At 37.5% G+C, this 26,264-nt stretch overlaps 2 protein-coding genes across 2 annotated transcripts; one reads left to right on the top strand and one right to left on the bottom strand.

Moving 5' to 3' along the window:
* Positions 1 to 91: 91 nt before the first annotated feature.
* Positions 92 to 19,357, top strand: LOC121248189. The gene is given in 19 exon segments (XM_041146576.1): positions 92 to 433; positions 591 to 740; positions 1,491 to 1,609; positions 1,707 to 1,752; positions 5,408 to 5,480; positions 5,563 to 5,620; positions 6,218 to 6,313; positions 7,339 to 7,456; positions 7,528 to 7,794; positions 10,001 to 10,102; positions 10,281 to 10,638; positions 10,726 to 10,839; positions 11,479 to 12,110; positions 12,238 to 12,434; positions 13,187 to 13,409; positions 14,234 to 14,353; positions 15,123 to 15,896; positions 16,058 to 18,395; positions 18,398 to 19,357. Coding segments are annotated over 18 exon segments (6,462 nt in total). The 5' UTR covers positions 92 to 433; positions 591 to 644; the 3' UTR covers positions 19,129 to 19,357.
* Positions 19,358 to 19,978: 621 nt separating this feature from the next.
* Positions 19,979 to 24,557, bottom strand: LOC121248193 (amino acid transporter AVT6A-like). The gene is made up of 6 exons (XM_041146580.1): positions 23,624 to 24,557; positions 23,085 to 23,537; positions 22,752 to 22,904; positions 22,097 to 22,300; positions 20,935 to 21,400; positions 19,979 to 20,353 (listed from the first exon to the last, which is right to left on the bottom strand). Exons 2-6 carry the CDS (start codon positions 23,509 to 23,511, stop codon positions 20,215 to 20,217), a joined length of 1,389 nt encoding a protein of 462 aa, XP_041002514.1. The 5' UTR covers positions 23,512 to 23,537; positions 23,624 to 24,557; the 3' UTR covers positions 19,979 to 20,214.
* Positions 24,558 to 26,264: the final 1,707 nt, after the last annotated feature.

The following is a 26,264-nucleotide window of genomic DNA, read 5'->3' as shown; positions in this document are numbered from 1 at the left end:
CCCAATCGTCTGTCAACGAGAATCAAGTTAGAACTATACTTCTTGGATATTCATGCCCGAGACATAACGGGTCAAGCAATAAACCGATTGTCGGAAGGAAAAGGGAACAAGAATATAAGACTGGAAAAATTAAAATGAAAAATAAGAAATAAAATACAGGCTGTCATGAATACAGAAAATTCCCAGATTTTGCTCTGCAACGATCTTGTGGAAATTTCACTTCCCCCGTTGGTGATCGTCGGAGAATAGGAGGCCTAGGGCTTGGTGCTCCATCCTCCTAAAATCTCCGTTCCTCCATCAAAGCCGAACGAAGGAGCAAAGGGAAAAACAAAAACGGAACAAAACAAAACGGTCTTATTCTAATACCAAGGATTTCCGGCGCGGCTCGTTAACAGAGGGAGCTCCTTCAGCATTGCGCTCTCGAGCTTTTCAGGTACTTGTTCTTTCCTACAAGATTCAATTTGACAATCTCATGGCTTGGCCTCAAAATTTGATATTCTATGAGTGGCATGGTTATATGTTAGAGTCTTCGAGACTTATTGTTTATTGTTTCTCTCTGGTTTTTTTTTTTTTTTTGGGGGGGGGGGCAGTTGGATTGGGTGTGAAGTGAATGAGATTGAGTTGGAGCTGAAAAAGAAGCGAAAATGAAGGCAGGGAGCGCTGCCAAGTTGATAGTGGAGGCCCTGCTGCAGCGCTTCCTTCCGCTCTCTCGGCGTCGCATCGAAACTGCCCAAGCACAGGTACCTTGCTTTATTTCTATTTAAATATAGCAATTTTTCTGTATATCGATTCGGTCATGGTTTTGCTGAAAAGCCATAAATTTTCGCTTAGACGGCAGCCATTTCTGAAATGGTTGATAGGAAGTTTATTTCTGTTGCGTAGGAATGCCAAATACTGTATAAGATAAGGATAAATCTTGGCATATATGACGACCATTTCCTCAATTTGGTTGATAAGGGTTGTCCAATACTGTGTAAGATAAGGTCTATATCTTGGAGCCTCAGATTTTTAAATTTTTTTAATGCTGGGAAATTGAAATATTGAATATGGGAAGTTTAACACTTGAAACCATAAATTACCAAAACTAACGCATTGCACCACCAATCTACAAAAAGCAATGTGCACTCTCTGTTGAGATCCGGCCATCAAGATTGTACCACATCTCCTATTATTTTATCCATCTTAACGTGCATAATTGGACAAGGTTATTATATCTCAATTTTTGGTAATTGGAGGGAGCAATGTGTATTTACCACCTTTTTCCTATCTGGAGGCATGAGAATATAGAAATCGTTGATGAGAGATTGTGCAAGTGTAATTGCTAGATCCTTCCTCATACTTCTTCGTGCCTAGGTAGAGTGTAATTGCTCCCATGAGTATAGGGTGCTACTATGGTCATGCCCAAGTTGAGGGTATCATCCTCTAGTCTTCTGTTGCCCTTTTCATACAATGTGTTTCATGATTTTTCTCATTACTTGGGTAAATCACAGGATGGACAGTACCTTCGACCATCAGATCCTGCCTATGAACAAGTACTGGATTCCTTAGCCATGATTGCGCGTCATACACCTGTACCCCTTCTAGAAGCTCTTCTTAGATGGAGAGAGAGGTGGGTTGAATCACCATTTTTACCGTTTTAAATATTTGTTAGTTTTTCAGCTATTTTTGTATTCTTGAGTTTAGTTAATTCAATTTTAAAATTGCAGTGAGTCACCAAAGGGAGCAAATGATGCATCTACATTCCAAAGAAAGGTTTGTCACATGATTAGTAGCTTGATTGTAAAATTTATTTTTGTGGCAGAATAACTTTTTAATCATATTTAACGCATGTTGACAATAATGACCCAATGCTGCCAATACAGCTCCTCATCTTAAGTGCTAGATTGCAACACTTCATGTTATATATAAACTACATTGGAATCCATATGATTGTATTCGCTCTTGCTGTTGGCTACCCCTGTTATTTTTCACCGGAGATAGTTTATTCCTCACTCTTTTCTCCTCATCCTTAGTCTATTCTCATTAATTTCTTGAATTTCATTCATTTTTAAAATTTGAGAAAAGTCTTAATGCTACGTTCATTGCGCTTATTCCTAAAAAAGCTGGTTCCATGTAGGTGAAGGATTTTCGTCCCATCAGTTTTATTAGTAGTGTACACAAAATAATTTCAAAGGTGCTTGCTAACCGTTTGAGTGGGGTTATGGGGAAGATCATCTCAAAATTTCAAAATGCCTTTGTTAAGGGAAGACAAATTCTTGACTCCGTTCTTATTGCTAATGAGTGCTTGGAAAGTAGAATCAGAGGTGGCGTTCCTGGCATCCTTTGTAAATTGGATATGGAAAAGGTTTTCTTGACCACGTCAACTGGGATTTTTTGGTTTATACTCTTGGTAGGTATGGTTTTGGGGAGAGGTGGTGTAATTGGATGAAGCATTGCATATCTACAGTTAGATTTTCAGTTTTGGTTAATGGCACACCAACTAGTTTTTTTTACAGCTCCTGGGGATTGAGGCAAAGGGATCCACTGTCCCCTTTCCTTTTTGTTTTAGTTATGGATTTGTTGAGCAGAATGTTGAAGGCGGCAGCGAATAGGGGATTCATATCGGGCTTTTCGGTGGGTAGTCCTTCGTATGGCAGCGTTAATGTTTCTCATCTACTCTTTGCGGATGGCACTTGGATCATTTGTGAGCCAAATTCTTATCAGATCCGTTCTTTACGGGCTCTCTTGCTATGCTTTGAAGCCATATCCGGTTTAAAGGTGATCTTATAAAAGTCTGAAATGATCCCTGTTGGTATGGTCAATAATCTAGGGGATTTGGCTGATATTTTGGGTTGCAAAGTCTCTAGCTTGCCTTTGAAGTATCTTGACCTCCCTTTGGGGGCACCTCACAAATCCAAGGCTATTTGGGACGGGATTATAGAGAAGATTGAATGTCAATTAGCTGGTTGGAAAAGGATTTATTTGTCCAAAGGTGGTAGAATCACTTTAATCAATAGCACCTTATCTAATATCCCAATCTATTTTCTATCACTTTTTCCTTTGCCTGCAGGAGTGGTTAATAGAATGGAAAGGATATTTCGTGCTTTCTTGTGGGGCGGTATGGAGAATGAGAAGAAATCCCATTTGATTCAGTGGGATAAGATTTGCACTCCTCTTTCATTGGGAGGTTTGGGGATTAGAAAGCTGAAAACTTTCAATAAGGCACTTTTAGGGAAATGGTTGTGGAGGTATCATCAAGAAGGGGGATGCTCTTTGGAGGATTGTTATTGATGCCATGTATGGGAGTACTTGGGGTGGCTGGTGTTCCAATGAAGTAAGAGGGGCATATGGTGTGGGAGTGTGGAAATTCATTTGTAATGGATGGGGGGAGTTCTTCAGAAATTTCAGATTTGAGGTTGGTAGGGGAAACCAGATCAGTTTTTGGCATGGCTTGTGGTGTGGGGATGAGGCCTTGAAGAATGTTTTCTCCTCTCTCTTCAGAATTGCTTCGAATAAAGGTGCTTCTGTGGCTGATTACATGGATAATACTGCTGGATTTATTCAGTGGTCAGTAAGCTTTATTAGAGATGTCCAAGATTGGGAAGTGGGGGACATTACTGATTTTTACAGCTTACTTTATGCTTTAAACATAAACTCTGGAGGGGAGGACATATTTCTTTGGAATCAGTTTGGTAATAAGAAATTCTTGGTTAGATCTTTATACAAGGTCTTGGCGTCACATTATCCTGCTGACTTTTTTCCTTGGAAAAATATTTGGAGATGCAAGGTGCCTCTTAAGGTGGCTTTCTTCGGGTGGTTGGCTTCTCACGGGAAAATTCTTACCATTGATAAGTTGAGAAAGCGTGGTATCGTTGCAATGGATTGGTGCTTCATGTGTAAAAGATGTGGTGAATCGGCAGAGATCATCTTCTTCTTCATTGTGATGTGTCGAAGGCTTTGTGGGGCAAGGTCTTTGCTAAGGCGGGAATTGCTTGGGTGATGCCCAAGAGGGTGGTGAACCTCTTGGCATGTTGGAGAGGGATTCTAGGAAATCATCAAATAGCAAATTTTTGGAAGATAGTACCTCTTTGTCTTATGTGGTGTATTTGGAATGAGAGGAATGGACGCTGTTTTGAGAATAGAGAACAATCGGTAGAAGGGATTAGAGCTTTCTTTTTTCATACTTTGCTGCTTTGGGCTTCGGTTATTGTTTTGGATGGGAATAGTCTTAATGACTTTTGTACTATTTTTATGGGTTAGCTTGTAATTAGGTTTCTCTCTCTTGTACACTTCCTGTGTATTTGAGCTATGCCTAATTACGTTTTTTAATAAATTTCTTACTTCTAAAAAAAAAAAAAGAATTTCTTAGTTTGGGGGATAGGTTGCTTAAAATTTGATCATTATTTGTGGAAATTTTGTTGTTGTTCTATCATTTGAGTGAGTGCTTGTTAAGAAAGGGCTGCTAAGTTAGGTTTTCATTGAACTGAAGCCTTTTGAATTCTTTGTCAAGGAGGATATCTCTGTCGTAAAAGTTAATGAGAGAAGCAGGGGCAGTTTCTCGTGATTTCATCCATTGCTGTCTTCTATGGCTTGCCTCACTTAAAAGAGAGAAGAGAGACTTTTCAAAATCCCTAAGGGTAGGGAGCGCCATATATATTGTCCAAGTTCATTCTAATAGCCATGGCAGGTACTTAGGCATGGTAAGTTTAGACGGGGTGGTCATCAATTATTTAGCCATTGAAGGGGTGGATGGCAAGGAGCTGCATAGGGTGTTAAAGCACTTCCACTCCTTTCTTGGGGAGCTTTATAACCACCGTAGTGAGATCATGCAAACCCTTTGTTTTTTAAATATATAATATTGCTTATCCGAAAACCAAAGTAGAAATTTTTGTATACAACCGTGTGGGTGCTAGTATTGCAGTGTCTTTGTTGCTTGATTTATGCTTGCTTCTGCCTAGCTTATAGTCACTGACAATTTGTTATCATTAAAGGAAGGAAGGGACTGCTTAAGTGCAGTATTGGGGAAAATCTAATTGAAGGCAATGATATGTCTTTATCTTCCAGCAAAAGTCATTGGAAAAGGAGGATAGATGGGCAGTGTGTGTTCATTTGCTTGCTGACCATGAGCTAATATACTTATGTTTTGGTTATAGCTATCATGAAATCCTCACATGAATATATATCTGCATAAGTGCGTCCTTTGTCTAATTCTCCTGTCTAGAGTCAAGGAGTAAAAGATATAAGAAAATTATGAAAGTTAAGCCCATTAAAGTATATAGAAGCTGTCCGAAGGAAGAGAGTGCTGAAGAAGTAAGTTATGAGCCTAAATTTATCATTTTATTGTAAAAGATCCATTTCCTTTCAACACATATATTCATAGAAAACTGTGCTCTGATCCTTTCTAACTATGTGTTAACATTGAGCTCAGCTTGCTGTGGAGTGCATTTTTTGCTCGGCATGTATTCGATTTGTGGAGTGCTGTCCACAGGAGGGACTTACTGGTTTGTTGATTATTTTGTGATGTTGTTTATCCCATTGGATTTGTTTACCTGATATTGACATACTGAATTGTGCTCAATGCAGAGAAACTCTGGTCTGGGCTTGAGAATTTTGTTTTTGACTGGCTAATTAATGCTGATAGGTAAGCTGCATCCTATGGGTTTGGAGAACTAAAAGAAGTGATTTTGTGCCTTAATTTTTTTGGCTTGCATATTAATGATTCTCTATTTCTGATAAACTTGGACTTCCTTTTTTTTAAGTACTAAAAACTTTTTATTAAAAATCGCCAAAGTCATAGCCCGAGTAGAAAGTCGGTATGTCCCCAGATAGCATATTGACCTAGTTGTTTCATTTATCTGACCTGTATCTCCTTTGCCTTGGTTCAAGTGGTGGTTATTGATCTGTATTAGGGTGTGAAAGGGATGTTTGAGCAGCTGCATTTTTATTAGTGACCAAAAAAATGGGGTAAAAGAGAAAAAAGGTTATTGACTTTTCATTCTGGTTGGGGAATCTTTGGAATAATGTCTTCTTAAAAAAAAAAAATTCTTGACTCCTTGTTATTTGTTTTAACTTGAATTCTTTACTTCAGTTTGATCATGCCCTGATGTAGATTGAAGTGAAAGTAAGGGACTAGGTGTTTTTCTTTTGGTCAGAATTGACTAGATCATATACTACAAAACTTGATGAAGAAATAAGTCTTGAGAAGTTTATAATGTGTGAATATACGTTCTTCTTACAGGGTTGTTAGCCAGGTTGAATATCCCTCTTTGGTTGATTTGCGAGGACTCCTTCTGGACCTAGTTGCTCAACTCTTAGGTGCTTTATCTCGCATCAGGTAATCCGCATCTGTAAAACTTGAATTACTAAAAATTGTGATCAGGTCCAAAATTGTTTTGTCCTTTAATTTTGGAGACTTGTAGGGTTTAGATTACCTATAAAAATTATATGCAGCTGTTGCTGCGTAGTTGAATAAATCATAACATTTTTAGCAAACTTAATATACCTGTTTCCTTATTTCGTATCAGTGTCAAGATTGAGATATGTTATTATTATCATGTATGGCCTTGTTGGCAGAGTAGCTTGGAAGAAGAAATTTAAATTTTTTCACTACTGATAGAATTTTTTTTCTTGGTGACTGGACTGAAGTAGCCATCCATACCTTGTACCTCTGATTACATAATTATCATCATTCACCATTTCGATATGTCCACAATGTCTTAGTTTATGCAAATTATATACCTATAAGACTGCACTACCATTTAAGTTCTAAACCCTTGGTTTTAGGGCATTGTTACGTTGTCACAAGAACTAGCTTCTCTTTAGGAGGAAGCCATTGCAACTTTCTAACAATCTGTTTTTTTTTAGGGAGGCTACCATGCCGTTAAATGGCCTGTTTGTCATGTTTCCTAATTTCTAATTGTCCCTTATTGACAACATTTTTTGTTGGGCCTTGGCTCGAATCTGCACTATAGTTGTTGGAGTGCAGTGGCCAATGAATGGTATCGGAAGGTGGTTTTGCCAAGTTATTAGGTTTTTTTTGTTGGCCAATAAAAGAGATAATCTCATTTCTTTTCTTCTCTCTTTTTTATTTTTTTTTTATTTTTTATTTTTTATAAGTAAGAAATTTAATTCTTTGTCTTTTATTGTGGAATCTGTGTTGTGGTAATCAGAAATTGCTTAAAAGCATATAAAATATGATGAGGCAGCGCTTAATGCTTATAAAATATGTAGGATCGGTAATAAGGTGTATTTTGATTATGGTGTGCTTCAATGAACCAAATAAGTGTCCATCAATGTATTGTTCAGTATTTCTAGAGTGCGGACCTATTATTTTATGGCATTTTCCCTTTCCTTTTACAGATTTAGTTCTGTGACTGAGCGCTTTTTTATGGAACTCAATACTCGTCGAATTGACACTAGTGTCTCGCGAAGTGAAACACTTAGTATCATTAATGGGATGCGTTACCTAAAGCTTGGGGTATGTAAATTGATTGTTCTGGTGAAAAATTGAATGAAAAGACAATGATTTAACAGTAAAGTAATTGCCAGGTTAAGACTGAGGGCGGGCTGAATGCATCAGCATCTTTTGTGGCAAAAGCAAACCCTCTTATCCGTCCTGCGCAAAAACGTAAGAGTGAGTTTTACCATGCTCTATGCAATATGCTTTCAAACATCCTAGCACCACTTGCAGATGGTGGAAAAAGCCAGTGGCCTCCTTCTGGTGTAGAGCCTGCACTTTCCCTATGGTATGAAGCTGTTGGAAGAATAAGATTACAGCTCATTCCATGGATGGACAAGCAGAACAAACATATTGCTGTAAGTGGATGATAGATCTTAGATCATCTGCCCTCTTTTTCATATGAGATGTGAAAATTGTTACCTTCCTTCGACTCGTGTTCTAGTTTATTTCACCGTCTAATTAGATTGTGATTTGTAAATAAGTGGGAAGGCTTTTTTTTTTTTTTTGGGGGGGGGGGGGGGGTTCGGGGCTCCTTACAGTGGCACTTGTACAAATATAGGTAAGGATTACTCTCTTAAATTTCACATCCTCGCCTAAATAGGACTTGGACTTGCATATTCACTTATTGTGTCCGTTTCAGCCATACAACTTTTTTTTTTTTTCCTTTTTTGTTCTTATATTTTTTTATAGGTTATCAAAAAATTTATTCATAAGAAAAGACATAGCCCAAGTACGCAGGAAGTATACATGAGAAGTACCTATTATTGATTCTTATATTTTACCTCGTGGTATTTTTTACAAAAATAGAAATGTACTTGCAAGATAAAAGATGTGATACCTCATATGATAAGGATAAATGGTAGGTGGTGTATGAGATTCCACATTGCTTGGGAAGGAGAAGTTTTTGCACTTTATAAGGTTCCAATGGAACTCCAATTATATAATTGACTAGTCATTTTGGAGTATAAGTCATGTGGCTTGGGCCTTCCATTGAGATGTTACAAATGGTATCATTGGGATGTTACAAATGGTATTAGAGTTTATCCTAACAAGAAATGTGGGACATGAGCCGTGTCACCTAAGATGGACTGGCCCGACAAGGACGTTGAGAATTTAAGGGGAAGAGATTGTGATACTCCATATGATAAGGATAAGGGTAGGTGGTGTATGTGATCTCACATTGCTTGGGAAGGAAAAGTTCTTGCTCTTTATAAGGTTCCAATGAGGCTCCAGTTGTATCATTGACTAGTCCTTTTGGAGTATAGGCTATGTGGTTTGGGTCTTCCATTGGGGTGTTACAAAAGAAAAATAGAAAAACCCTTTTGTGAATGTAATTACATTATCTTATTCTAGTGAAATACCTAATTCTCATAAAAGAGTAAAAGTATTGGAGAACCTAGTTGATGAGATCCAATGTTGGTGACTTTCTGAGATAACTCAAAAAATCTATTTTTTATAAGAAAGAAAATAGTTAATTCAACCGAAAGTGTTGATTGGAGATAACATTTACAAATTCATTATGAAAACCCTCAAGATTCTTTAAGAGATATCTCTTAAAGAATCTTGAGGGTTTTCATAATGAATTTGTAAAAGTCAGAGCGAAGGCTTGATCTATTGGGACAACCCACCCACCCTCATGATTTATCTTGTGCTTGCACAATCGCCTCAACCCTGTTTTGGTTGTACTTTGATAACATCTTTATTCCATTGGTTTGATAAGTGGTCGCCTCGTTTCAGCTGAAGTGACACGCTAGAGTTTCAGCCCTAAGTCTTAAGGCCTTGTTTGGATGTTAAGATGAGATGAAAAATTTGTGAATAGTAGTGGAATGGTTTGTGAATAGTAATAAAATGGTTTGAATTAAGATGTTTTAAGGGATTTTGGGAAAGGAGAGAGAAAAAGTTGAATAAAAATATTTTAAAATTAAAATATTGTTAGAATATTATTTTTTAATATTATTTTTATTTTGAGATTTGAAAAAGTTGATTTTTTTGTGTGTTTTGTTTGGGAGTTTGGAAAAATTGAATGATTAGGTAATGATTATACGAAAAAAGTTGAAGATTTGAAATTGAAAAGTGTTTGTGTTTTGTTTGGATGTTGAGAAATCTTTTTTCATCTCATCTTAACATCCAAACGGGGCCTTAATCTTTGGGTCCTTAAAGGTATAAGAGAATTTTTTTTTTTCCTCTGAACAGAAGCTCTAGGAGAATAAGTTGTACAATGGAGTATATGGTGGATCTTCTCATACAATGGATCTACTCTTCATGACTTTCTTGTATCATTTTCTCGCTCCTAACTTGTAATAGGTGTTCTCTTCCGTATACTCCCTGTGTACTTGGGCAACACATGCTTACTTGTTTCAATAAAATTTTATTTTCCATTAAATTGCGTTATTGTTATTTATAACACTTTTTTAGTCATTATTTATTGTTATCTCTTATTATGTTCTTTTAAGGTTGCACCCCAAGCAAAACACGAAAAGAAAAAGAAAAACCCAAACACCCCTAGTCCATTTGTGAGTTCTTATTTTCTTTTATCCCTCCTTAACAATTCTTTTGTGTTAGGTTGGTTACCCTTTGGTGACTCTTCTTCTCTGTCTTGGGGATCCTCAAATATTTCACAATGACTTAAGCCCTCACATGGAGCAACTTTACAAGCTTCTTAGGGTAAGCTAAATTGTTATTGCACCTTTTGTAGCGAAACAAGCAAATCATGGATATTTGACAAAAGCCATATGTTATCTTGGTTGTTCCTTTACATGTCCTAAAGCGATATGTTATCTTGTCCATACCGTCTTCTATTTTGAGTTTTGGCTATTTGACAAGATCTGAATTAATTATCCAGGACAAAAACCATCGCTTCATGGCCTTGGACTGTCTACATCGAGTGTTGAGGTTTTACTTGAGCGTTCATGCAGCTAACCAGGCCCCAAATCGTATATGGGACTATTTGGACAGTGTAACCTCTCAACTTTTGACCCTTCTCAGGAAAGGAATGCTTACACAGGATGCCCAACACGATAAACTTGTTGAATTCTGTGTGACTATAGCAGAACATAACCTCGATTTTGCCATGACCCATATGATACTAGAATTGCTGAAACAAGATAGTCCAAGTGAAGCAAAGGTCATTGGTCTCCGTGCTTTGCTTGCCATTGTTATGTCACCTTCAAGCCAGCATGTTGGTTTGGAAATATTCAAAGGTAACTGACAAATGGCCAAATGTTCTTGATTAGTGATATATAGTTGGCCAAGTTATTATTAAACTTCATCGGACTTCTTTTGAACAGGTCATGATATTGGCCACTACACTCCAAAAGTAAAGACTGCAATTGAGTCAATCTTAAGGTCTTGTCATAAAACATATAGCCATGCACTTCTAACTTCTTCGAGGACAACCATCGGTAATTTCTTCTTACAATATTTAATGCAGACCCAGGATTAGTAGGAGATGCTTTAGTGTCTTTTACATGTGTAAAAGGATGAGTAAATGCCAATTTATATTATATGGTGGTTTATTCTTTGTTCGGTTGCCTTGGTAAAGTCATTAGGTGTCTCTCTTGTATATGTCCCTTGTACGTGGGCTACACCTATTTTCCTCATCAATAAAATCCTCAGTTACTTAAAATAAGAAATAAAATTCTTTTTCTTTTTTTTTTAAAGTAACAGATTCTATTAATAAGAATAGGCATAGCCCAAGTACACAGGGGGTATACAAGAGTCATTATTTTTTTACTGCAGTATAGTTCATGAATGAATGAATTTTTATATGTTGTCAATGAGCAAAGCCTCAATTGGTTGTAAGCCATTTGGACGTATGAACCCTAATGGAACTACGATGGACTTGATATGTTTTACAAGAGCTTACTTACCTCTTTGAAACAAAGACGGAATGCAAGCAATGTATAAGCCACTTCGTAATTAATCAAATGTATTAATTCTTGGTTATCTGTTTGTTGTGTAGTCCTATATGCTTAAAGTCCTTGCTTTTATGTCTTTGTTGCATTAGTGACACATGCGAAACAAATTGTATACTTTTCCAGATGCTGTAACCAAGGAAAAGTCCCAGGGACATCTTTTTCGGTCAGTGCTGAAGTGCATACCATATTTGATTGAAGAAGTTGGCCGAAGTGATAAAATCACTGAAATAATCCCTCAACATGGCATAAGTATCGATCCAGGTGTTCGTGAAGAAGCAGTACAGGTATTAAATCGGATTGTAAGATACCTTCCCCACCGTCGCTTTGCAGTTATGAGAGGGATGGCCAACTTCGTCCTCCGGCTTCCCGATGAATTCCCTCTCCTCATTCAAACATCATTGGGACGTCTGTTGGAGCTCATGCGTTTCTGGAGAGCCTGTCTAATTGATGATAGACCGGAATATGATGCTCAAGATGCAAACCATGTCAAGCATGGAAATCAGGAAGTCAAGAAGTCTTCTTTCCACCAATCAGGAGAACCAATTGAGTTTCGTGCGTCAGAGATCGACGCAGTTGGTCTAATCTTCCTTAGTTCTTTAGATAGCCAGATTAGGCACACAGCACTGGACTTACTGCGCTGTGTTCGTGCTTTAAGGAATGACATTCGAGATCTATCACTACGTGCGCAAAAAGATCATAGTTTGAGATATGAAGCTGAACCAATCTTTATTATTGATGTCCTAGAAGAGCATGGGGTGGGATATACTTTCTACTTCCCCATCTCTTACTGTCGCATTTCTTTAATCTTAATTATTTCCCTGTGAGGTGCAGCCTGAATCTAAATTTACCAATCATATTCAAATTGATCTTTGGATGTTACAGGATGACATTGTTCAGAGCTGCTTTTGGGATTCTGGTCGTCCTTTCGATATGAGACGAGAATCTGATGCAGTACCTCCTGATGTAACACTTCAATCTATAATATTTGACAACCCTGATAAAAACAGGTGGGCTTGGTGTCTAAGTGAGCTTGTCAAATATGCTGCTGAGCTTTGCCCAAGCTCTGTTCAAGATGCAAAGTAAGTAAATTGTTTTCATATTCATGTCCATGCTTGTTTCTGCCCAATGTTGATTTGTTGCTTACTTTAGCCCTTGTCTTATCCCCAGCAAAGGTCACTGTTGTTATACACAATAAATCCTAGATCTTTGTGTTTAGTCTGACATCCAAGAACACAAATTTGTTTTGAGTACTAGATCTCTGTGACTTGAAAACTAACAGTTCACAAACAATTAGCATGTAAGGTATCTTGACACGAAAACTGTGAATGCTTTTGAGGAAAATTCTTAGGGTGCGTTTGGTTACCAAACTCACCTCAACTCATCTCAACTCATCATTACAACTTTTTCAAATCCCAATACAAAATATAATAAACAATTCAACTTTTTCAAATTTCAAAATAATAATAATATTAAAAAATAATATTCTAATAATATTTTATCATCACAACTCAACTCAACTCAACTCACTTCAACATCCACACACACCCTTAATAATTTGTCCATGACGCATGAAACCTGCCCTGGTTATGTTGCTTTTAGTTTCTTGCTGCCTTTAATCATGATTAATGAGGAATCATGAGTACCCATAAAAATCATGAGTAATCATGAGCTTTCTTGTTTCTGATAGAGATCCTTTGGTTGATCAATTTTAGAAATTATCACTAGTCACTAATGCATAGGTGTCAATTTCATCAATAAAAATTTGTTTACTGATAAAAAAAATCAATTTCAACAATTAAAACTCTAGCACATTACAATTTGTTTTTGGCAGATTGGAGGTTATGCAACGTCTTGCTCATATCACACCTGTTGAGTTGGGTGGGAAAGCTCATCCATCACAAGATGCAGACAACAAACTGGATCAGTGGCTGATGTATGCAATGTTTGTATGTTCATGTCCACCAATGAGTAGAGAAGCTGGTAGCATAGCAACAACCAAAGATATTTACCATCTTATTTTTCCTTCCATAAAAGCTGGATCTGAAGCACATGTAGTAAGTATCTAAGATATGCATCTCTAGTAGGGTATTAATTATCCAGATATTCCGAACTGCCAAGTTGAACGTTTTGGTCGGGAAGTAGTCTGTTGATGTTCGTGTCTGATGCTCGAGGATCAACCAGATCCAATGTTTAGGAAATTGGTCCGTTTTTAAAGAAAGGCTGTGTGGTTTAATTCAATCACAAATGTGTTATACTCATTTCAGATGATAGTTCAATCACAAACTGTTTAGTGTCAATAAACAAGTCTTTTTTATCCTATTCTTCTACTTCGATGGAAAGTGGCAATGGTTAATCTTGTGAAATATCTTATAATTTAAAAAGAGAAATATAAAGGGTAGACCTGTGTTGTGGGGTGTGCCAGGTGCTGGCTGGTGACCCATCTCTTTCTACTTCATATTGTGTTGCTGTGGGCAACCATTTCTTTATTTTGTCTAATATAATATTTATGTGGACAATATACCTATCAAAAAAAAAATATTTATGTGGACAATCACACACTCTTATCATTAAGCAAATTTGTATATCTGCCTAATCAATGGACTTTCCTCATTCATATTGCACACCCAATATATTGATACCATAGGATGTGGATGTGATTTAAGCCTGAAATTATCTCGCCCAATTTATATCTGTTTGTATAGTTGGTGCTAAGTGCTCTAATGCCAGAATGTTAAAACTTTGTGCTGTGTGTGCTTATTGATTGAAAAGAAAAGAAAATATGCAAAGAAAAGAAAATATGCAATTCATTATTTATTTATTTTCAATGCATGTAGATTTGATCCTCTTGGTTAAACAACTTATTTCCTTCCCAATTCAGCATGCAGCCAGCATGGCTCTTGGCCATTCACATCTTGAAGCATGCGAAACTATGTTTGGCGAGCTTGCTTCTTTTATTGATGAGATTGCATTGGAGACAGAGGCAAAACCAAAGTGGAAGGTATGGTTTATTAATAATGCTTAAAATGAAAGAAATAATGCTTAAAGTGTCCTAATTTCATGTAATTTGTAGTGCTTCTAACGAGAGGGGTCTTAGTGAATTAGCTAATCCTGTACCGGAAAAGTTTTCTGGGAAGATTAGAATAATTTGCAGTACCATCTAAATTGATGTATCTTTAAGTCAATTCCTGCTGCCAACCCCAAGGAGTGTGACCATACTTAAAATGGGAATTACAACTTTTGAGTCTATCGACTATCCAAAAGAGGTTAAGAAAATTCTGCCCAAGTCTAAACTGATAAAAATAAAATTAGATCAATAATCTCATGATCACATAAACAGAATCAGGATGCCAGTCGCTTGCACGATTCTATCAAGCTCTTTTATTGCTCACACCGGTTGATCAGTTTTCAAACATTGGGATTCCTTTGGTAAATATAAATTAGTTTTCCTTTTGATTGGTCCTCTTTGCTCCTATCCCACATTTTCCTGTGCGAGGTTTCGGTGTTCTTCAGAGAGCACCCCTCCAACCAAAGGTGGAAAAGATGTTAAACAGCGCGTTATTCATTGTTCCTTTCCAGTTCATTTTCCAAAAATTATTGTGGCATAGTTTAATGGTGGAAAACGGTTGTTTTGACCTGATTCTTTAATGAAATTTTGTTACACATAGAATATCCTTTTTTATGCAATATTAATTGCTAAAATTTTGAATTTCCCAAATTTTGAATTTCAGTTAATATGATGTGCAAAATTTTCACTCCTTTTGATGCAGAGTCAAAAGGCTCGCCGTGAAGAACTTCGTATCCACATTGCAAATATATACCGTACTGTTGCTGAGAATATCTGGCCTGGCATGCTGGCTCGCAAGACAGTTTTCCGTCTCCATTATGTGAAGTTTATTGAGGAGACAACCAAACATATCTTAACAGCACCTGCTGAAAGCTTTCAAGAATTGCAACCTCTCCGCTACGCACTTGCTTCTGTTCTAAGATCACTGGCCCCTGAATTTGTTGAGGCAAAATCAGAGAAATTTGATCTAAGAACTAGAAAACGACTTTTTGACCTTCTTCTCTCATGGTGTGATGACACAGGCAGCACGTGGATTCAAGATGGTTCTAGTGATTATCGACGTGAAGTAGAACGTTACAAGTCTTCTCAACATGCTCGGTCGAAAGACTCTGTAGACAAGATAGCATTTGATAAAGAATTGAGTGAACAGGTTGAGGCCATTCAGTGGGCATCAATGAATGCTATGGCTTCTCTTTTATATGGGCCTTGTTTTGATGACAATGCAAGGAAAATGAGTGGGCGAGTAATATCTTGGATCAACAGCTTGTTCAATGAGCCTGCACCTAGGGCTCTATTTGGTTACTCACCATCTGATCCTAGGACTCCATCTTATTCCAAGTTCGCAGGAGAAGGTGGCCGTGGAGCTGCTGGTCGTGAAAGGCTTAGGGGCGGCCATCATCGTGTTTCATTGGCAAAATCGGCTCTAAAGAATCTTTTACTTACGAATCTGGACCTGTTTCCTGCTTGTATTGATCAGGTAACAGTATTGGCCTTCAATTGTTATGCCCCACCTAGTACATGTTACATTTTGATGAATAACATGAATAACCATGATTGTGAACATGGATATTACCCAACTACATGAGATGCTTACTATTTGCTGTATGAGGAACTAATTATCTTTATATTTGTGTTCAGTGCTACCACTCTGATCCTGCTATAGCTGATGGTTACTTCAGTGTGCTGGCTGAGGTCTACATGCGCCAAGAGATACCAAAATGTGAGATCCAAAGACTTCTGAGCCTGATCCTCTACAAGGTGGTGGACCCATCAAGACAAATTCGTGATGATGCCCTTCAAATGCTTGAGACGCTTTCTGTTCGTGAGTGGGCTGAGGATGGTATTGAGGGTTCAGGGAGCTATCGAGCTGCTGTCGTTGGTAACCTTCCTGATTCTTACCAACAATTCCAATACAAGCTCTCATGTAAACTTGCCAAAGATCACCCTGAGTTGAGCCAGCTTCTCTGCGAGGAGATCATGCAGAGGCAACTTGATGCTGTTGATATAATCGCACAACATCAAGTCTTGACATGCATGGCTCCATGGATTGAGAACCTGAATTTCTGGAAACTCAAGGACTCGGGTTGGAGTGAAAGATTATTAAAAAGCCTTTACTATGTGACTTGGAGACATGGAGACCAGTTCCCGGATGAAATTGAGAAGTTATGGAGCACGATCGCTAGCAAACCTAGGAATATTAGTCCTGTTTTAGATTTCTTGATCACAAAAGGGATTGAAGATTGTGATTCAAATGCATCTGCCGAAATAAGTGGTGCATTTGCTACATATTTCTCGGTTGCGAAGCGTGTAAGTCTATATTTAGCACGGATATGTCCTCAGCGCACAATTGATCACCTGGTATTCCAACTGGCTCAGCGCATGCTAGAAGATAGCATTGAACTAATAGGGCCAAGTACAAATAAAAGTGAAGCAAATGGGAATTTTGTGTTGGAATTCTCCCAGGGGCCTGCAGTTGCTCAAATTGCATCAGCTGTAGATAGCCAGCCACACATGTCACCATTACTTGTCCGGGGTTCCCTTGACGGTCCACTTAGGAATGCTAGTGGGAGCCTGAGTTGGCGAACAGCAGGTGTGACTGGACGAAGTGTCTCAGGACCTTTAAGTCCCATGCCTCCTGAGCTGAACATTGTTCCAGTGAATGCAGGCCGCTCAGGACAGCTTCTTCCATCTTTGGTAAACATGTCAGGGCCTTTGATGGGGGTTAGAAGTTCAACTGGAAGTTTGCGGAGCCGCCATGTCTCTAGGGACAGTGGAGACTACCTCATTGATACACCAAACTCTGGTGAAGATGGGTTGCATTCTGGGACGGCTATGCATGGTGTTAGTGCTAAAGAACTTCAGTCAGCCTTGCAGGGTCATCAGCAGCATTCATTGACTCATGCAGATATAGCATTGATTCTACTTGCAGAAATTGCTTATGAGAATGATGAAGATTTCCGTGAACACTTGCCTCTACTGTTTCATGTCACATTTGTATCAATGGATAGTTCAGAAGACATTGTGCTGGAACACTGCCAGCATTTGCTCGTTAATCTGTTATACTCGCTAGCAGGCCGGCATTTGGAGCTGTATGAGGTAGAAAACAGTGATGGAGAGAACAAGCAGCAGGTTGTGAGCCTTATCAAGTATGTGCAGTCAAAGCGAGGAAGCATGATGTGGGAGAATGAGGATCCAACGGTAGTGAAAAATGAGCTTCCCAGTGCAGCACTTCTGTCAGCATTAGTTCAGAGCATGGTGGATGCTATCTTCTTCCAAGGAGATCTCCGCGAGACCTGGGGTGCTGAGGCACTCAAATGGGCTATGGAATGCACATCAAGGCACCTAGCCTGTCGCTCACACCAGATTTATCGGGCTTTGCGACCTAATGTCACGAGTGATACATGTGTATTACTCCTCCGTTGTCTTCATAGATGCCTAGGAAATCCAGTTCCTCCAGTTTTGGGATTCATTATGGAAATTCTGTTGACATTGCAAGTGATGGTGGAAAATATGGAGCCAGAAAAGGTTATACTTTACCCCCAACTCTTTTGGGGGTGTGTGGCTATGATGCACACTGATTTTGTTCATGTCTACTGCCAGGTGCTTGAGCTCTTCTCACGCGTGATTGACCGTTTATCATTCAGGGACCGAACAACAGAAAATGTACTTTTATCAAGCATGCCTAGAGATGAGCTTGATACCAATGTTGAAATAGGCGACTTCCAGAGAATAGAATCTAGGAATGGTTATGAGCTGCCACCATCCACTGGGAATCTGCCAACATTTGAAGGGGTGCAGCCTCTTGTGCTTAAGGGACTCATGTCTACTGTCAGTCATGGTGTCTCTATTGAGGTTCTCTCACGTATAACAGTGCACTCTTGTGATTCTATATTTGGGGATGCAGAAACAAGACTCTTGATGCACATTACAGGCTTGCTTCCTTGGCTCTGCTTGCAGCTTAGCAAGGATCCAATTGTGGGCCTGCTTCACCACTTCAGCAACAGTACAAAAAGGCCTGCTCTGTCGCAGCCAACATCTCCATTTGGTGTCAAGCAAAATCATTGGATGAATTAGCTACCGTGTTTATGGCCTACTCTCGTGGTGAGATCAGAAGTGTTGATAACCTCCTTGCTTGTGTCTCACCATTGTTATGCAATGAGTGGTTCCCAAAGCACTCAGCTTTGGCTTTTGGTCACCTATTGCGGCTACTGGAGAAGGGGCCAGTTGAGTATCAGCGAGTGATATTGCTCATTCTTAAGGCCTTGCTTCAGCTCACTCCCATGGATGCTGCACAAAGTCCACACATGTATGCAATTGTTTCCCAGTTGGTGGAGAGCACTTTGTGTTGGGAGGCGCTGAGTGTGTTGGAAGCCCTTTTGCAGAGTTGTAGTTCATTGACAGGTTCCCACCCACAAGAGTCCGGGTCATTTGAGAATGGGCTTGGTGGGCCTGATGAGAAGATGCTTGCTCCACAGAGCTCGTTCAAGGCTCGTAGTGGACCCCTACAGTATGGTATGGGTTCAGGTTTTGGGCCAGGTCTGACACCACCTGCACAAGGGAGCTCAACTGAATCGGGAACATCACCTAGAGAGGTGGCTTTGCAAAACACGCGTCTGATTCTTGGTCGTGTGCTTGACAGCTGTGCTCTAGGGAGGAGAAGGGACTATAGAAAGCTGGTGCCCTTTGTAACAACTATTGGGAACCCATAATGTGGTTTAGGACTGTTTCTTGCATTGTATTTTGGATGGAGTACAGGGGAAACTTTTAGGGTGATAAATTGTATATAGTCTTCATAAGATAGTGGTTTTTTTTTTTTTTTTTTTTTTTTGTAGTTGGGCTTGTAACATTTTTAGTTCCGGTACTGGTAGATCCTTTACAGCAGTCACTCTCTTGTATCCCCTTGTCTAATTTTGTTAATTGCAATCTCTTCTTTTGCTATCAACACGAGTTATAATTCTTAACCAGATATATATATATATATATATATTTATATATATATATATATATGGAATATTCCCCTTGAATGAATGAATTGGAGTTGAGATTTAAGTGATCGAGTTGCAATGGGTCACCTGGATTCTCGTGATCCTGCTAAGCCTTGTGGAATCGGATTTTAATGTTATGATAGTTCATTGCTACTGTTAACACTGCTTGACAGAGTGAGATTACTTCTATTAAAAGATTAGGATATGGGGTCTACAGCCATGATTTGCAAACTGGCTAGGATCTCCCCTTGGCCACTGGAAAGTTCGAAGTTATTGTCTCCACCGACCACTGTAGATCAGAAAAAAAAGGTGCCTTAATTGGCTAAGGCAAAAGGTTCAATGCCACGCAACCATGTATCAAGTGTTCTGATTATAACTAAGATCTGCACCTAACCATCAACAGGCTCATTTGTTATATCATGAAAGTGAGATGATATCGGATGGATAGATACCAATCAAGAGTAAAGAGTAGTTGATTCAGAATCCCAGATTATCCATCATCTCTGGGGAAACTTCTATTACTACTTGCAAGTGGACGTGATCTATCATCATATAGAAGCCTAGTACCAAACTGTCGAGGGGAATTACTGCATCTTTATTATTAATGAAGCAATATTATTAATGAAGCAATTTAGGTGGTTCTTTTGCAAGTGACAAATCTAAAATACACATTTGCATTTCGACAACTTAATTCGTCCACACGACAATATCCAATATCAAGCACAACGCAAGCCAACAATGCACACAAATTTCAAATCCATATATACCTCCAGCTTGAGCATTTTTTCAGACCAGGAGTAGCATATGAGATCATTCACGGGGAGATGGGCTCTTCTTTATCAAGGCATAGGCATCACTATATATGGCCACCAGGTTGGAGAAGACTGCAAGGACTATCATAAAAATGGCCAAGATCTTGTCCTTCTTAGTTGCTATGTTGTGATGATCCCTGAATTACCAATGGAAAAACAAGTTGTATAACTCAAAAGACCATAAAAAATGAAAAGAACAAAAACAAAAAACTGATTTTAGAGGTCCAGCTCAAATATATATATATATATATATATATATATAAATATTACCAATTACAAATAATCAAAATAATCTCCTCATGCATCTCTAACATCGTTTGTGTCAATACTAGAGGTAACCATAGGATTCTAATTATCAATTAAATGTAAGTAGTATTTATCCCTGTCAATGAACTTGCAGCATCACAGTGGTACATCATCAAGGATATCAAGAGTATAAATGTTTCCTTCACGTGAAATCTCAATCCTGTATATACATCTTGCATTTAAAAGGCCTCTTTTGAATTTTTATTCCGTAAGACTCAGATCACACAAACTAATCAACCATGAACACCTTGAACAAACCATGATTTTCCTACAAATTCCATTATTTTTATAGCCAAATCACACACATCCAATAACAGTTAACCTTCCACCCTGTTCTTATGGGGTGAGAAAGTGCCATTAGAGCCACAGCTCATTGGTTTTCTGGAAAGTCCAGTGATATGTTAGAACTCACCTAAGAGTAATGGCAGCAGGAAAAATGAACCCAAGACAGACAGCAGCGGTCGCTCCAGTGAATTGGAAAGCATCCCAAATGCTGGGTATGAAATTTGCACCTAAGAAGATAAGACCAATGAGCCCAATTGAGATCAAAGCAAACCTACAATTGTCGAGAACCAATGGTCTTGATGAGGGAAAGAGGAGGCCATCCAAGTTGAGCCGCAATGGAAAGAAGACAACGGGAAATACAAGCATAAGGTGGGCAGCATAGCTAACACGGACAGAATCATTAAGCAGGGACCCGTAAGGAATGCCAAGGTTGGTGTCAAAGTTGGCAAGCACATCATCTAAAGTTGCATCACCAAAAAGAAGGAACCCGAAAAAGCTTGTCATTATGTACACAGAGGAGCACAGAGCAAGTGAAGTTTGCACAACTGCTTTTATCTGTGTAGAATCTTCAAGTTCATTGTCTATGCTGTGAACTGCAAATGAAGTATCCAGGAAAGTTATGATGAACTTCCAATTTGAAATAAGGAAAAACTGAAAAAAAATGAAACATTCCATATCAATCATCATTTAATATATCTAGAGCTTATTCCAATCCTGGGTTCTACTTGCACAGAAGCAATGCCTGTTGGTTCAATCCTGGGTTTTACTGTTGGTTCAACAGTAAACCCAATTTACTGTTGGTTCAATTGGCTACTGAGTGGTATGTGACGTGGGAATGCCAGGCAATGGAAAGGCATCATGATGTAATTGCACCAAAATTTATACCAAATTTTCTTTTAAGGTGGGTCAATTATGGTGATCAGTTCGTGTAAAAAGGGTGCTAATTAAGATTTAAGACCCATTGTTCTGAGTAGATTCTCGACTACAATGGCCGGAACAACTAGAATATTCAGTTGTTAATCCCCAAGATGTGTGAATCAGAATTCTTCCCACATTCATTTCTTATCAATATGCTAATGTACTAATATGGAATGTGAAGTTTGTTTGAGTAAGTTATACTTTTCTTTCTTTTTTTTTCATTCCTTATTTGTTTCTTTGTTGATATTTTTTTGGGGGGCAGGGGGTCTATTTATCTCATCAACCTAAGACACCTCATTAATCCCATTCCGACAGAAACACCAGGATGCAGGAAAATAAGATCCATATAAATGAGTAAGCAGATTGCATACCATTATAATGGCAGATATACGCAGTGACAAGAACAGGGACTACAGTGAAGAGTTTGAAGAATGACGTCAGATCAGTAACATCAGGTAGCAATCTAGGCATCATAATGCCTCCACTTATCAATTTCACGATTGAAATTCCAACAGTAATAACAAGAAACACAACTGCCAGGGCAACTGATAATGCAGATGTGTATCTCAACGAATCTGCCACCAAAAAAAGAAGTCATAAAAGATCTCCACAAAAACGCACATTGGGCATAATAAGGCGAAAGAAAAAAAGGAAAATATATAGCGAAGTTCTCGTACTGCCACCATCTTCTGCTACACAGAGGTTGTTAAAGGGATAATAATATAGAGATTCACGTGCACAAGACGAGATGTGAAAGTTCAAAGGAAAAGAATTCCCAAAGAAAGTTGAATTTATTATACATATATTCAAATCACCCAGACAACACTGCAGTTCAAGAAGCAATAAACCAATTTATCTATTTTGTTGCAATTATATATTATTGCTGTGGTATAATGTGCACATAGTAATGAATTCATTAGAGATTGCTAGATCTGACTAAAGTTCAACTTGAGGTCGAAAATTCAGAACTCCGAAGAGTAATTCAGATAACAGCATAATCATTGTAAATTAATGGATAACACTAACCAATTCGCTTAAAGCATGCCAATGGAGCAAATATACAAATCGTCGTGACGAAGAGAATGAAGGTACGCCCATTCCACCAGTGGTCTCCAAACCATCCTTCAAGGACACCAGCATGGTGAACTCCACTTGAAGATGTTCCAGAAAGCACATCGCCTTCAAGTAAAGGATACAAAATCCATCAAATAAATTTATAGCTTCCACATGAATACTATGATATCTCTAGACAAGCCGGCAACTAAAGTCTACCAAAACCTTCCCTGGATCAGATATAAAAAACACAAGCGAAGATTGCAACAGAGATTTCAAATAACAAGTAATCAAATTAAGTCATACCGATTATAATCATATATACTATAAGTACGCCAATGTTATTTATTATAACACATATCTGCAGCAAAGTTTTCCCATATTTTCCAAAGGCGTCCCCCATAAGACCTCCATATGAAGACAACTTCCCTGCCCGGCTAAACCTAAGCAGCATCTCGATTGAAGCATTGGTTAAAAACGCCATAAAGATTATCATGACAATCCCAAGACCAAGCCCCAGCACTTTCATTGTAGCAGGCAACGCCATGATCCCGGCGCCGATAATTGTGGTAGATAAGTTAAACACTGCCCCTGTAAAGGAAGCACCATTGAACTCATCAAACCGAACATCTTCCTCTTGCATCTTAGGCAACAAGGGGGCTTTCTCATCAACAATTGCTTTGGCCTTTCGTGACTTCCTCTCGTTTTTGGGTAAAATATTCCCAATCGTCATCTTTTGGAATCTGAAAATTTTCCCAACTGTGCACATACAAACCGAAAATTACCTTCCAAGTTCTATAATTGTAAAAGAAATTCAAACAATTTTTAAACTTAATACTCCTAACCTGTTAAATATATGGAAGAACGTCAATAGAAACAACTGTGATTCAGCACAAGTATTCTGAAGCGGGCTCTTTCTAGGACCAAAGCAAGCGGAATTTCAAACCCAATTCCCTAAAAGCTAATTGGGAAAACCACTTTTTGCAGAGTTCCAAAGAAGGCAGATCCGTTGCCGATTGGTTCCAAATTAACCAGGCAGAAATAAAGAAAACCACCCAGAACCGGAAATCTCGAAATTAAGCTAGGAACCCGAGTAACTGAATAATATTCAGTATTGAAAGCAAATATCCACAAAAACTTCGCTTTTTTAAATTGAACAACGAAGTTGCCTCGAACCCAATTCCGCAGACGACAAAATCCCACAAAGCCAACTCTTTCTGAGAAGATGAGCACCAAATTTAATCAAGTCGGAGAGCTTTTTGGTACAATCTGAGAGAGCGACGGCAAATTTTCCAAAACCCAAGAGGGGAAAGTGACTAAACTCAATTTTCAAAAACAGGAACTTAGACCAAGCGTATTAATGAACTTTCAGAATTTTGATGCTAGGCTTCCATCTATAGATAAAAAGAAAGATAAAACTACACGTAATGACAATGGCGTATTGAATAATTGTACGTACATATATTTATAGATACGAATTGACTGAAACATGAATGCAAATTATGATGATGAGGACAAAGACCTGTTTAAGGTTCGGTGATAATTACAGAATTGGTTAATGTCAAAAATAAAATTTCTTTTTAAAAAAAAAAAAGGCATTGACGCAGTAATTTTAGGGTTTTTCTACGGAGCTATGGCGTCCGTTGACGTAAACATCAAAAGAGCACGACGAAAAGTTATCACACCAAGAAACCCAACAAGAATCGAGAATTCCAGGCGTAAAAGATGTTATTTTAGGGGCGGCGTCGAGTGACCGAGTCGATACAGAAAAAGAATTCAGAAGTACGGCCTACGTTTGCTTTTCGGGATATGTTTATTTCTGGCCGGCCGCAGCCGCAGGCAATGGGTGGATAATCCGTTGTCGAGATTCATCAACCTACCAACATTTTATTACACGTTCTTGAAATAAAATCTGAAATATAAATAAAAAAAGAATTTAATTTTTTTAAATGAGTTTTTAAATAATAATAATAATTCCATGCAAAATCAAAATGTTATTAACAGTGATTTATTCTCTTCAATTGGGGAAAAAGAAAAACTATGTCAGTACCCAAATTATTGAGGTTGTCGTTTTCTAAATTAATATTTCTCTGAACAAAATCTGCAGCAGCCTGTCTACACCCATTACCTAACTCTTCCATTCAAATCTGCATATTCCAGATCTTACTTATTAATAACGTTTGTATTTGGGATTCTTTTATTTCTCTCACTCTCTCTATTTATCTGTGGAATAAGAGACAGTAAAAATATCAAGGATAGAAATTAAACCCAAATTCCTGCGAGCCTATATATATATATATATATATATATATATATATATATATATATGAGATGTTAGAAAATGTTTGAATGTTGAAATGAATTAAAATAAATTATAAATATTAATATTTTATGAATCTTATTAAGATGAGTTTAATTTTATAAAGTCGAGATGTGTTTAATTTTTTAAATTGAAATATATAAAGCAAATTGAAATAAGTTTAAATTTTTTTGTAAAAAATTAAAAAAATAATAAATTTCATCGATATTTGATTTAAAATAAATTGATACGAGTTGATAATCATAGGCAAGAGGCTAATTTATGAATCAAAAGTTGGTAGAGGTCTGGTAAATTCGATTTCGAGGCGCTGTTGTTGATATTTTAAAGTATTTATTTGACAAGGTCACAAGAGTAAAGTCCTGAAATATTTATAAAACTCACGACCAAAATACTTATAAATAACTGCAAATAAAAATGAGGTTTGTGGTCTTCAAAATGAGCATTTTTACATCCTAATCCTAAAGGTTTCAACTTTCAATTACAAATTATAATATAAATATTTTATTAAATATATTATCCACGTTGATTTTTAAATACATTTTATTTTTATTTTTTATTCGTTTATCTTCTTCTAATTTCTTTATTTTCTTCTCATTATGTATACAGTTCTTCTGTATAAAAGTCGGTAGGCAACGCACACCGCAACGCGCACCATTTAATTGATATAATAAGATTTAATTTAAGAATATTAGTATTGATTTCTTTATGTACGTATATACAATTACATTTTTTTTTAAATTAATTTTGCATATAAAGAAGAATTTTTACATTGAATTATGTATATTTAAATCAAATAATAATAAAATTTTATTATTTTATTTTTTTCCTAGAATTATTTTTTCTTAATATGCTTCAAATAAGTAATTATCAAATTATTTTTTCTTGATATGCTTCAAATAAAAAATTATCAATCTCGTTAGGTCCTCTTTTGATTCTTTATTTGAGTTGCTGTTGAGAGAGAGATCAAATGGTAGGAGAAAGAAAAAAATAATAAAATAATATTTAGAGAGTGAATAGAAATACAATTCATAACTATGCAAAATTTAAAAAATGTATAATCCAATATAGACTAATTTAAAGAAATATTATGCAAATATGAAGATGAATATGAAGTTTTGTTTAGATGTTGAACTGAATTGAGTTGAGTTAAGTTGAGATGATAAAAT

The sequence above is a fragment of the Juglans microcarpa x Juglans regia genome, chromosome 2D, assembly GCF_004785595.1.
Source record: "Juglans microcarpa x Juglans regia isolate MS1-56 chromosome 2D, Jm3101_v1.0, whole genome shotgun sequence".
Taxonomy (NCBI): domain Eukaryota; kingdom Viridiplantae; phylum Streptophyta; class Magnoliopsida; order Fagales; family Juglandaceae; genus Juglans; species Juglans microcarpa x Juglans regia.
This window is presented reverse-complemented; position numbering and strand designations above follow the sequence as displayed.

Coding starts and splice junctions, on each gene's coding strand:
- LOC121248193 (XM_041146580.1), bottom strand. CDS start 23,511: ATGACGATTGGGAATATTTTACCCAAAAACGAGAGGAAGTCACGAAAG. Junction 22,905..23,084: donor AGTATATATGATTATAATCG/GTATGACTTAAT, acceptor CTTTACTTGAAG/GCGATGTGCTTTCTGGAACA. Junction 20,354..20,934: donor CCTGCTGCCATTACTCTTAG/GTGAGTTCTAAC, acceptor TTGGTAATTCAG/GGATCATCACAACATAGCAA.